Raw genomic sequence first — 13,947 nt, forward strand, 5'->3', positions numbered from 1 at the left:
TTAAGAGTGACGATAAATTTTAACGATATACCGTTATTCTCAACAAGCAGCAGACGACTTCAGGAGGAGAAGCAGCAAAGTGGTTTTGGACGGTTGTGACTAAACCACCCTTTAACACAATGTTATCAATGTCACGTCAATTTTAGACACCCAAACTATAAATTAAAATTCAAAAATGTCGGGTCCGTAAATTATTGAGATTCTCATAGTAACCGCCATTTTAGATAATTGAATAAGGTGTACAATAAACGGATCATAAAATACGTACAAAGAAAAGGTGTGGGGCTAATTGAAGCGGGGATGAATGGCGACGGACGAGGGAAGCGGCTTTGTGCCGGAAAAGGGTGTGGCCGTACTGACGCTTACTAGTTTAGGAGATTATTAAATATAATTATCCGTATTACATACTTACCTTATTCCATTGACCTCACTTCATACTTCATGATGGAAATAAGCAAGCAGCTTATCTATTCGGACCTATCATTCTATCAATGAAACTAGGGACGAGGGTCAGATGACTTTTTGAATTTATGCAACCGTAGCTAAAGATGACTGCATTCTCTATTGCTCCGTAACCTCTCAGGAATAGCTGAACAGAAGCTCTGACTAGCAGTAGCTAGTTTAAATATATGTTGGTACCGAATATGTTAAAGTAGTTTTTAAGCTAATTAAATTTTTTCCCCACTTAATGGCTAGTGACCTAAGCTACACCCGGTCGGGTAGGTGAACTCACGGGCTCAACCTGAAAGAATTTGCTAACACTAGCGCTAGCAAGAGCAGTACTTCGCAGAATACCAACCGGATCGGTATTGCGGCCTACTGAGTAGATCCGGCGAGAAACTCAGTGGGCTATGTCTATGGGTTTGTTTGCTCGTCGAAATCGGCGAGTTTGACGAAAAAGTTGACCGGTGCTTAAGAGATCTAAAAGCTCCGATAGTGAATTAGGGGTATCTGACGAGACATCTATCGGACGACGGCGGATTTGCTTTGCCCCGTCGCCTGCGTCAGATAAGTAATGGCCACGATAAAAGTTTTATCGTGTTCCGCCGCTTTATAGAAGTAAGTTAAATATTATTATATTAAAAAGCGGTACGGGTATACGTAAATCGCTCATGAAACCACTTGGCTCCCCGCTATCACTCGCGCAGCACCTCACCGGTTCCGAGCGGGTATTATGATGCATCCGGTCTCTCCAACAAAGGACTTATTTTAACGTTATTTACAGATTTGACTTATTGTTAAACGCGTTTGATGCCAGTACGTGTTCGCAACAATAAAAGTTAGATTTAATTTTGCGATAATTTTCTCGATTTGTTGTTGTTCAATTTTAGATTTATATATATTTTTTGTGAGCTCTGACATTAAGAGCACTGGCAATGATATAATAGGCAACTGACACTAATAAAAAGAGTTATGCGGTACTTTGAATCATTTAAAACGATCTCCCATTATTATTATTGTTGCATTTTAATGAATTAAGTCTCAAACCTATAAATGCAATCCAAGAATTCTTCCTTTTTTTTCTGTCAAACTAAATACCATACTTAAGATGGCATATGACACACATATTATTGTGTGATTAATAGTTGGTTCGTCGACTATTTTGGCCTTCCCTTTTTTTATTTTTCCCTACCTATGATAATAGCCTTGAGAGCCTATTTCAGATTCTCCTTGACGTGTAAGCGAGCTCACGGGACTCAAACCGGGAGTGTTTCCAACACTGGCCCTAGCAAAATTATTGCTTCGCAGAATCTACCACCGGATCGGAAACGCGACCCACTGAGAAGATCCGGCGAGGATGGTGACCGGTGCTTGAGGTCCCTAAAATACCGTTAATTGCTCGGAAGGATCCGTAATGACGTGTTTAGGGCATTTGGCCTTAAAAGACGTCACACGGAGTGATGATGATGATCTTGCGGTTAGTCGTTTCATTCGAAGTTTGCATAACAATTCCGTAACATGAGTTCCAGTATCTATCTGTCTTTACTAACCATATTCTCTTGGGCTAATTTTCAGAAGATACATACATGTATATTTTATATGACCTTGGAGTCACAAAGCGGCTATGGCTAACATATTGTAATGTGAGCTTGCGACATTCAAAGGATTTTTTTGGGGTTTCTGGTGCCCGGAATAGAGAACATATTTCACGCAGACATTAGCTGTGGTCAAAACGATAGTAATAGGTTAGTAGTGTAATTGCTTAATTGTATATTGTGAATAAAATTATTTCCTTACATTATAAGTTAGATTAGTTTTCGTTATCGTGTTGTTTTGTCGTATAATTGTAAGGAATGTTGTTGTACAAATTCAGCACTGTGTCTTGTTTTGTCGTGCGCACATAACTTATGTTGCAAGCCAGATTTTGTTTCTTTTTACTTGTGTTTTATATGTTTTTTTTTTAGTATGTGTATTGTGAGCCTAATAAATAAATAAATAATCATCTCGGTTCGCATATTAGTAAGAAAGCCTTTCCATTGACTGAAACAACTTGTGGTGTCATGGCTGTTGTCTATTTACTCCGTTATCCACTAACATCAAGTGAGCTTTGAGCACATCTATCTGTACTTTAACAACAAAAGTAGTAGAAATCTTAAAAATTCTCTTCAAAGTAGTCATTTATTTACTCGCGTGTGCTTAATTTGGATTTTAGACCAAACTAATAAAATTATTGTACTTTCGTCGATCCTTGGTACGTTTGAAAATATTCAAACTAACGAGGTCAGTTAATAAAAGCGGGTCAAAAGTAATTGAAAACTCTTTGATCAACTCCTTGGTCCAGCGGTCAGTATGTGGCGATTAACCGGATCCAGGTTCCCTCTTCGAATCAACATCTTTGTGAACATTTGACATTCCGGATCTATTTGTTTGTATGTTTGAATTTAAGTGACATTTTGTTTATAAAACCTTCTAAAACGAATTAACTCTGTGACTAAACATTTAAGCTCCACGATAATAAAAGTATTTATTTTTAAATACATTCTTTTTAAAGTACCGCCATATTTATAGGGGTGTGGTTTAATGTAAAGTTAATGGGTACAAATTAGGGAGCTTTTTAAAGGGGTGCTTTCAAGTTGCGGTCGATGCGACGGGCACTGTTAGTTACGGAAGTTTTTTAACGATTTGAAAATTGAGCGTTTTTATCTCACAAAATTGTTATTATCATTTCATTGTAATAGTATTTTATATTTATTTTAATTTTCTTTTATTGTTTTCTATATTTATAAATTCTGCATTATTTTTTATAATAGTCAGTACATGAATAATTAGTACAGTACTCATTGAAAGGTTAATGAAGACGGCGCCCTTAACACGTCATTACGGATCCTCCCGATCCATTAACTTTAGGTACCACAAGCACCGGTCACCGAACCCGTCGCTTGCGAAGAAGTGCTCGATGAGTAAATTAGCTTATAGACACAGCCCACCGAGTTTCTCGCCGGATCTTCTCAGCGGGTCGCGTTTCCGATCCGGTAGTAGATTCTGCGAAGCACTGCTCTTGTTAGGGCCAATGTTAGCAACACTCCTGGTTTGAGCCCCGTGAGCTCACCTACTAGCTCGGTCAATCTAGAATAACCCCTCGAGATTACTAAAATAGGAAGAAAAAGAAACAAAAGAAAACGGCAGCGCAGAGGTAGACTGCTTATAGCTTGTGTTCATTGACGCTAAGTAGACTTTAATAATAATATTAATAAGAAAGCTTTCTTTATTCCATAAAAATTAACAATTAATAATAATATTCTTCTATACAAATAAATAGAGATATAGCTTAATTGACAACTTAATTAGAATTTAAAATGCAATAAAGAAACATAATTTGAACATACATTAATTGATTATTGAGACCTTAGTTCCTACCTTTAATCCAATGTTTTGGTACTGATGTACCTAGTTGTTCAGACGAGCCCTCAATGTTGGCAGCTACCGGAGCCCATTGACTGCAACCACCTTAAGACGTGAGGTCGATTTGGAACTGTGATCGCGCCTGTCCAACAAGAGACTTTAAAAAACATATCAACTAACATGTGACAACGGTTAAATCATGTTCACACTACACTAGCGCTGTTAATGGCATGGCAAAACTTTCAATTAATTCCACAACCGTTATTGATGGTATTGCATTGGCAAATACGTCTTCCCTTCGCGCTTTGTGCGGCTCTGTCAATTATTATTGTATTTGTCACATAAATTATTGAGTTACGAATGATGTTCAGACCGCGCTGTGGAGATGGGAAGGCTTGCAATCGATTAGTCCCGATAGTTAATCGATTTTTAGAGCAGAAATCGATGCTGCATTAAAAAAAATATTTTTTTCCTATCTTAGCTATTTCAGCGTAACCTTAACTAGCTGGTGAGCTCACGGGGCGTAAACCGGAGTGATGCTAACACTAACCCTAGCAATAGCAGTGCGTCGCAGAATCTACCACCGGTACGGAAACGCGACCCACTGGGAAGATGCGGCGAGAAACTCAGTGGGCTGTGTCTATGGGTTAATTCGCTCGTCGAGCCCTTCGCAAGCGACGGGTTCGACGAGGACGGTGACCGGAATGCATATTGAAACCAGACTATACAACGGCTGACACACCGTTCAGGCTTTGATGCGCGGTTGCTTCGCGGAAGAAGCACGCAGTAGAGTGATTCATTTTTTTAAATGTTTTTATTACTACTAAGATTGGACTAGCTCACGGCTCGCTTCATGTTAAATGTTCACCAGATACCATAGATATCAACAATGTTAATGCCGACGTTTGATTTTTATTACACGATGCTATTCCTTTACCGTGGAAGTCAATCGTGAACATTTGTTAAGTACGTATTTCATTATAAAAATTGGTACACGCCTGCGGGATTCGAACATCGGCACAGTAGCATCGCTCGATACGAATGCACCAGAAGTCTTATCCCGCTGGCCACAACGACTTCGTTGTTATGACATGATATGTTTTTTTACATTTTATCAGAGAACGTACCGTTTTGTTCTGCGTTATATATCCATTTTGTTGGCAGTGAGATAGCCCCCTCATTGTGCAAAGTTTGAAACTTCGGATCGAAATACTGTGACAAGTGGTTTGACAATCCTCTCTTGACATCAACCGAACTTTACCTGAAGAATTCTGAATCTGAACGAGACGAAAGTCAAGGCTACATGGAGAATGCTTATTAACGTTTTTTTTTTATAGTCCTTCTAGGCAAACGAGCATACGGCCTATCTGATGATGAGTTACCGTCGCCCATGGACTTCAGCAATGCCAGGGGCAGAGCCAAGAGCTGCCTACCGCCTCCCAATGAAGCTCTCTATATATTTGCTGAATGAGTAATTTGAGTAAAATGAATAATTCTGAAGCTGAAAGAGACGAAATTCAGAGGGCTCAAAGTCAGGGCTACAAGGAGAATGCTTATTAACGCTTCCCAACCAAGCTCTCTCTATATAAGTATATATGCTGAGTGAGTAATTTTTCACTTAAAATTTTCGAAAAATCTTTTCTCTGACTTTAAAGTTGCTCCTAAAAATACAAATATTTTCATATTAAAAAACAGTTTCTGCAGAACAACACAATAAGTGGTTGATTAGTAATAAACATATCAACTAAGATTTACAAAGATATGATTTAATAAGATATGTACTGGTCTCTGTGAAGCACACTCTACCATATACTTGTTTACTTATTTTTGCTGCAAAACAATACTGTGGTCTGCTTGGTAAGACTGGCCGGGCCCTCTCCAAAAAAATAGTCTCTAAACTAAGCAATCGTAAGCCAGTTCTTGTCTGCCCATCTCAATAAATCTTAAACATAAGTTAGTAATAATAATAAAAACGATACATTGTAGAGATGTAGAGCGTAAGTCCTAATTGAAACGCAATTTACAAACAATAATCACTCTAAGTACTTCACCATAAGGCCTACTGATATACTAAATCAAAACGCATGTTTTACCATTTCTAATTATGTATGATATTTTAATATATAGAACTCTACTACTCTACCTATTTTATCACAATTTTCTATATGAAAAATAGCTGAAGTATATTCACAATCAATATTTGCACTAATAATATGGTAATAAATTATGTTCTCATACAATAATGTACCGGAAGTAGAGCTATTGTGATTTGTTAATAGTGTTGGGGACTCGCGTATTCTGTTCGATAGTAAAATCGATTTTTATTTCAACGAAGTTTTACTTGTTAAAAAAAACAAAAGGTCTATTTTATATTTTTAAAATTACTTCTGTAATACATTTGAGCTCTATGCGAATTGATTTTAGTTATATTTGTCATGGCTTTCGAAAAAAAAAAAACATGGAATTCTATATACTTAATATTAATTATCTCAAATTCTATTAAAATCGAAAAAAATGCACTATACATCTAGCAATTATATTAAGAAAAAAAAAATTAAACGCTTTTCAATCTCTTTTATTTCCACCCTAAAAATGCTTAACAATAGAATTTTTAACCAACAAAACAGTTTTCAAAAAGAGTACATCAATTATTTTCACTTATAACGTCATTCATATTATTACTCGAACAATAGTTTTTAGCGCAGACGAGAGAGGGGGCGGGGCAGCTCACGGCCGGAGGGGGGAACACCGCAAAAACTGCACCCGACTTAATTATAAAGAGACAAGAAACGCTATTAAATACCTATTCGTTAAATCTACGCTGTCGTGTTAACACCAGGAGCGCGCCGTCTCTATCGCACCTGCTCCGCTAGAAGCGGGACGGATATATTTAAAACGCGCCGCGCCGCTAAGGGGCGTCGCAGATATAAGGTTTAGATTGACTGGGCGTTCTCAATTGAAGCGGTCTTTTTGTTTGTTCGAGGGTTTCTTTTCATTTGGTGTCGGGACGCGGGCACGGGTAGACGTGCCGCGATGTACTGCATGTAACGCGGTCGAGTTGTGCTTGTGGACATGTCGGAACTACGTGGCTCGCCGCCCATGTCGCGGAACTCGCTGGAGAACGGCTTCGGGGCTCCTCTGGCGGCGCTGAGCTCGTTGGCGGAGGCCGCCCCGCCGGCTCCGAACCCTCACGGCATCGACCACATCCTGTCGCGGCCGGCGGTGGGCGCGAGCGTGGGCGCGGGGCTGCTGACGCCGCGGCTGTCGCTGGCGGCTGCGGCGGCGGGGATGGCGCATTACTTACAACATAAGCCCCTGTACTGGCCCGGCTTCCAAGGGCTGGTGTCCAACCCCATCGCGTGGAGAGACAGGCTGCAGTCGAGTGAGTACTGATTCCGATCGTTCGGCACGTCACTCTTAAGCCGTCTGAAAACGTACCACCATCAAATGTTTTTTTATAGTTTAGTATTCTTCATAAATCGGCGCCATGTAACTTCCACTTCACTGTCCGCTATTGTTGTTGTTGCTTGTTTGTTAACACGACACTTGCGAGACAACAAACGCTCGTCAATTGATTCTTTGTGAAAGACATCAACGCATTACAAATATTGTATGTTTGTTTGTCTTATAGATTTGTAAATGAAAGTCAGAAGCTTGTTTGGGAGCAGCGGACATAGCTTACTACATAAAGCGTCAAAGTTGACACGAATGGTTTTACTGGTGGTAGGACCTCTTGTGAGTCCGCGCGAGTGGGTACCACCACTCTGCCTATTTCTGCCGTGAAGCAGTAATGCGTTTCGGTTTGAAGGGTGGGGCAGCCGTTGTAACTACACTTGGGACCTTAGAACTTATATCTCAAGGTGGGTGACGCATTTACGTTGTGGATGTCTATGTGGCTCCAGTATCCACTTAACACCAGGTGGGCTGTGAGCTCGTCCACCCATCTAACCATACATCGTTTTTCTTTCTAATGTTATATTCGAACCTAATAATGTAATAAAAAAAAAATAGAGCGTGTTTCGAACCCTTAAGGGTAGATCTCATCACCCTACCTATTTCTGCCGCGAAGTAGTCAAGCCTTGTGGCAGCTGAAAGCGTAGGTAGGTAATACTTTACAATACAATTAAAGCTTTTACTATGTCTCAGTGTCAGTGGTGGCATTAACATTGTTATCTCTATAGACTCCGGTATTCGCTTAACGTCAGATGTGCGGTGTGACTAGGCTTAGGGCCAGTAAAAATCGGTTTATCTCCTCCTGTTATAAATCTACACAAATGTGTTCAAAATTTATTCAAATATATGTACATAGTGTATGATTGTTTACATGTTTTTGGGAAAGGTTTTATGAAATAAATGATTCTACAATTGAATTTTAAACATCCAATGAATCCATAAAGTGAACTCGGTCGCCGTGCTAAATATACAATACAGTCTAATTGAGTTATATTTTTTAAATTTTAATTAATAGTTATAAAATTAATATGTTATTACGCCCTGTTATCTCTTTGAAGTTATTTAAAAATAATTTGACTTTTTGATAAATTAAGGATTAAGTTAACAAAAAAAAACCGTTATTAAGTTAGGGCATAAACTTGATACTATCATCACATCTATTTATAGCTGCATTTAGGTTAGCATTCTGGTTAGTAGCTTTCTTCTAGTTCGTATTTGTGTACTTATCACACTAGTTACATATAGTTATATAGACAATAGTGCTTTGACGGATATCTATTGTAATTCCGTCGGGCGCGTTCCGCCGGCGCACCTACTCGCTGCGAAGTACCCGGCGTACCGGGGTATACTTACTTATCTAGCTTTTCCGACGAATATAATTTTGTTAAAAAAAGCGTATTATTATATCAACGTTCTCTTTTCGGATAGTTGATTATCTATATTCTATACTAATATTATAAAGCTGAAGAGTTTGTTTGTTTGTTTGAACGCGCTAATCTCAAGAACTACTGGTTCGATTTGAATAATTATTTCAGTGTTAGATAGTCCATTTATCGAAGAAGGCTATAGGCTATATAACATCACGCTAAGACTAATGCAAGCGGAGAATCAATAAAGAATGTTTCAAAATCGGGGTTATTTTTACCTTTTGAGAGCTTCCGCTGCGTGCGCTGCAAAACGGTTAAAGTTTCGCTAAAATAATGTATGACAGAATTGTTCCCCTTTAAAAGATCTAAAAAAAGTTTGCGACAGCATATGTCTATATGTTAAGGTTGCCTCACTATAACGTTTTTTATGCTAACCAAATTTGTTCTAAAATAAAGCATTATTTGTGAACTATTCCACGCGGATGAAGTCGCGGGTAAAACCTAGTGGATTTATAAATTTATCATTTTCTTGGAACTTAAGTTCAGCCGCCGAGAGATGCGGCTAACGACAAACATTATTTAATATTTGTTTATGTAGAAAACTTTTTATTTTTATTGCATAGATCGGCGGATGAGCTCACAGCCCACCTAGTGTTAAGTGGTGATCCGTAGATTTTACGTTATAAACAATACCAGTCGTTGTTGATGATGCAACAACTATTACAACAACACATTACAATTATAAGGCTACAATTAGTAAAACTACTTAGGAGAAATAAATACTTTTTTTTATTGCTTAAGCTAGTGAACGAGCTCATAGCTCATCTGGTATTACCGGAGCCTATAGACATCTACAACATAAATGCCGCCACCCACCTGACATATGAGTCCTAAGGTCTCAGTATAGTTACAACGGTTGCCCCACCCTTCAAACGGAAACGCATTACTGCTTCACGGCAGAGATAAACAAGGTGGTGGTATTGGCCTGTGTGGACTCACAAGAGGTCCTACCATCAATAAACATAAACAAGACAGAGCAAATTGGCAATGATAAATTATGTTCTCTTCGTAAAGAAAGTATAGAAGGAGCTTTAGAACTGTCTCAGCTTTTCCAGTTAGCCAGCTGCTCGGAGAAGTGGCGTCGGTAATCTGAGATGTCCGGGAGTAGCTACCTTGCCCACGTAGCCTTCAAGCCGGTCCTGCATAGTCATGTCTTCCGATTTGATAAGTTTAGGTCGCTTTTCTTTCAAACTCATTTCTACTCAACAACAAAATAGTTACAAGAACAACTCGCTTACATGATATAAGTAGCTCTTTTAAGAATCTTCTGGCCTTACAACAAATTCTTGTCCTCGATCGTTGCTTCACGACCCTCCCGATTCCTCAAACGAAGTATGCACTATATTCAAGTGATTTTCGAGCTTAAAATACATAACATTTTTTAATAGAATAGGCTTTTAAAAAAGGGTATAAAAGAACTATCGTGTAATAAAAATGAAACCCGCAAAATTATAATTTGCGTAATTACTGGTGGTAGGACCTCTTGTGAGTCCGCGCGGATGGGTACCACCACCCTGCCTATTTCTGCCGTGAAGCAGTAATGCGTTTCGGTTTGAAGGGTGGGGTAGCCGTTATAACTATACTTGAGACCTTAGAACTTATATCTCAAGATGGGTGGCGCATTTACGTTGTGGATGTCTATGGGCTCCAGTAACCACTTAACATCAGGTGGGCTGTGAGCTCGTCCACCCATCTAAGCAATAAAAAAATAATAAAAAATATAAGCAGACAAATGTGCCACGTTTGTACACTCAGGTCTTCTCAAGACTCTCTTTGAAATTTGTGGTGAAGCTTTCACATTTAATAGTGTGTTATAGTCATATCTAAGTCGTTTAGACCAATTGACATTATATCAATTGACATTAGTTGATGACGTATCAATGTTTATATCATTTATCAACGAACTGGTCAATTTTACGTGTTCAACTTTATTACACCAGGAATACTGCGTGCTACGCTTTTCCGTGATGGTCGCTTCACAGTAGTATATTTACTAGTAGCCTGCCTTAAATTACCACTAGCTACTGGACAATATATCCCATTAAATGGCACTGCAAACGCATGACACATGCACAAACAAACACACAAAAGTCATTAAATTTTATAAAAGCAATTATCTGTTTTTTTATCTTGTGGATCCAAATTAAGCTTTTCTGTAGCCAATCTCACAAAAAAAATTAATTCCGTGTCTGGATTTTCCATTGTATCATAGAACAAATATTGTTCTATTAGATTTGAAATCGTAATCGGATTGTATGATGCAGTAATCGAAGTCAGTAATCACCCTACCAATTTTAATCGACACGTACGCCGCCATACTTTCTTCAATTCTTCTAAAAACGATGCTTGAGTGAATTTTACGTGAACAAGGAACAGAGAAACAACTCTGACTTTAAACATATTTGAGGAAAGCAATACGATAATGAGCAAAACGCGCGACACAGACGCAGTCTACAATGAATGCTTGCTATTCAAACGGAGGCTCGTTCAAGAGTGTAGGCGGAATGAAGAAATTTGTCGATGCGGCAGTTCCGTGGCGATAATACGCGCGTTCCGGCGCGCCGCGTGCGAGATATCGCCCGTAACGGCACGATACATGTATTTATTGACACTTGAGGCCTCAGATTGCGCACCGAGGGATACATTTGTGGTACATTCCTACAGTTTTGCTTAGATGCTTGCTTTTTATTTACAAGCGAATCGATGTGGCACGGTCTGCGGTTTTTTTTGTGTCTCGTAATAACTATTACTACCCACAGTAGTCGAAATTCGACTATAATTAATTGAAATTATAAGTGTAAATATTATTAAAGTTCTATTGTAAAACACTATTATACTTCTAGAATAAAATCTAATCTTTAAATGATTTCGCCAAAACTACACTGTAAATAAATAATATTAAAGACAAATAATATTAATCTATTTTCAATTTGACCACAGACTTTAAACAACAACAAAGGTTTGACTATTGACAATAAACAAAGAGTTTATTTATATGTATAATGTGATGTGTCAAATACATGGTGGTGTGTGTAATGTTTTTTTATTATTGATTTAATGAATTTCTTTTGCATAATTTAAAAAAATATTAGCATTCTGCACTCCTTCTCTATATTCTTTATAAGTGTCAGAAATTTCATAATCATCCGTCCGCGCAATTTTCGTAAAAACGGGTACAAAGTTTTTACTTCACGTATTAATATATAGATTTCACTGCAAACTTAGGAAAATTAGATAAATATCGTAGAGATAACACGAATTGCCTCGAAGCATGAGATCAAAGTTTCAATTTAAGGTATTACCTACAAATTCACCGATAAAAATAGTTGGAACTTTCGCAGTTAACTACATCATGAATACCTACTATCATTTATTATTTAAAAAAAGACTAAAAAACATAAAGTAGCCGTAATTTAAAGTAGACTGATTAGTTTGTTCCTAACATACTGCCAGTGATCGTAAGTTTACCCATGCCCGGGATCATTGGCTTGCAACACACCGAAATATTGGGAACCCATTAAAAGTGAAAATCGTGGGAACAGCTCGTACAATAACAATGTTTATAACTACCACACTATGTCAAACCAACCTAGCAATAGTATAACCAAATCTTTGGTTACTAATAAGTTACTATAACATTCATTAAAACTATTCATTAGTGAGGGCACTATAATAATCTATACCTGTACTTAATATTATAAGGCTGAAGAGTTTGTTTGTTTGAACGCGCTAATCTCAGGAGCTACTGGTCCGATTTGAAAAATTTTTTCAGTGTTGGATAGCCCATTTATCGGAAAAGTATATAGGCTATATAACAAAGCGCTAAGACTAATACAAGCGGAGCACCGATAAAGAATGTTTCAAAATCGGGGTTGTTTTTACCTTTTGAGAGCTTCCGCTGCATGCGCTGCAGAAACAGTTAAAGTTTTGCTAAAATAATGTATGACAGAATTGTTTCCCTTTAAAAGATCTAAAAAAAAGTCCGCGACAGCATATGTCTATATGTTAAGGTTGGCTCACTATAACGTTTTTTATGCTAACCAAATTTGTTCTAAAATAAAGCATTATTTGTAAACTATTGCACGCGGACGAAGACGCAGGCAAAAGCTAGTAATATCATATCTTAATAAATATAATTTAGATTAATTGTACCAATAATAAGTTTATAAGAAGAGCATAACGCGTCCAATTCCTTATTAAATATGTCTTGGACGGACGCTATCCTTAAATTTTGTCTGTCAAAAAATATTAAGCACATGTACTTCAAACGTTGATCGCACTGTGTGAGATATATCTCTATATTACAATGATAATGCTATCGAGAGCGCTAATAATGTATGGTTGGTAATGAAACCGATTACGTGTGGCAGGTTAGCCGCGGTGCTTGAGATAGTCGCGGTCGCATTGCTCAATATAGTTAATTAGATTTTGTGTGAACCGACATTTGCCGAAAAGTAGCTCTTAAGAATCATTTGTACCTTAAAAATAGAACATTTTTTATTTTTTTATTGCATAGATTGGTGGACGAGCTCACAGTCCACCTGGTATTAAGTGGTTACTGGAGCTCATAGACATCTGCAACGTAAATGCGCCACCCACCTTGAGATATAAGTTCTAAGGTCTCAGTATAGTTACGACGGCTGCCCCACCCTTCAAGCCGAAACGCATTACTGCTTCACGACAGAAATAGGCAGGGCGGTGGTTCCTACCCCTGCGAACTCACAAGAGATCCTACCACCAGTAACATGTGAACGAACTAATGTGAACAGCCTTAATGTAAATAAAATCAAGGTTTATTCTTTAAATACATGGGATTATTAGCATTTGTTTTGTTTACCAAATAGTATGTACGTACCAAAGCGAGCTTAACTCTTCTATAAGTTTTCTAACATAAAAATCACAAAGTATTTAGATACACAGAGGGTAGCCCACTGAGTTTCTCGCCGGATCTTCTCAGTGGGTCGCGTTTCCGATCCGGTGGTAAATTCTGCGAAGCACTGCTCTTGCTAGGGTCAGTGTTGGCAACACTCCGGTTTGAGCCCCATAAGCTCACCAACACACGTTAGAGTGAAGCTGAAATAGCCTCTCAAGGTAATCAGCATAGGTACAAACAAAAAAAAAACACAGTGAGAGGGAGAAAAACTAAAAAATAAACAAAATATTGCTTTATATAAATAAATGAATACACACATGTACATACTTGTAACGTATAAAACGGTTTAAG

General features: G+C 38.1%; 1 protein-coding gene across 1 annotated transcript in view; it reads left to right on the top strand.

Annotated features, from left to right (window-relative positions):
• Positions 1–6,773: 6,773 nt before the first annotated feature.
• Positions 6,774–13,947, top strand: part of HGTX (HGTX homeodomain transcription factor) — a 79,499-nt gene continuing 72,325 nt past the window's right edge. The window contains exon 1 of the mRNA XM_089728601.1: positions 6,774–7,225. Within this exon, the coding sequence (XP_089584727.1) occupies positions 6,916–7,225 (310 nt within the window). The 5' untranslated portion in view covers positions 6,774–6,915. The remainder of the gene's footprint in view (positions 7,226–13,947) is intronic.

The sequence above is a fragment of the Bombyx mandarina genome, chromosome 07 (assembly GCF_030267445.1).
Source record: "Bombyx mandarina strain Sakado chromosome 07, ASM3026744v2".
Taxonomy (NCBI): domain Eukaryota; kingdom Metazoa; phylum Arthropoda; class Insecta; order Lepidoptera; family Bombycidae; genus Bombyx; species Bombyx mandarina.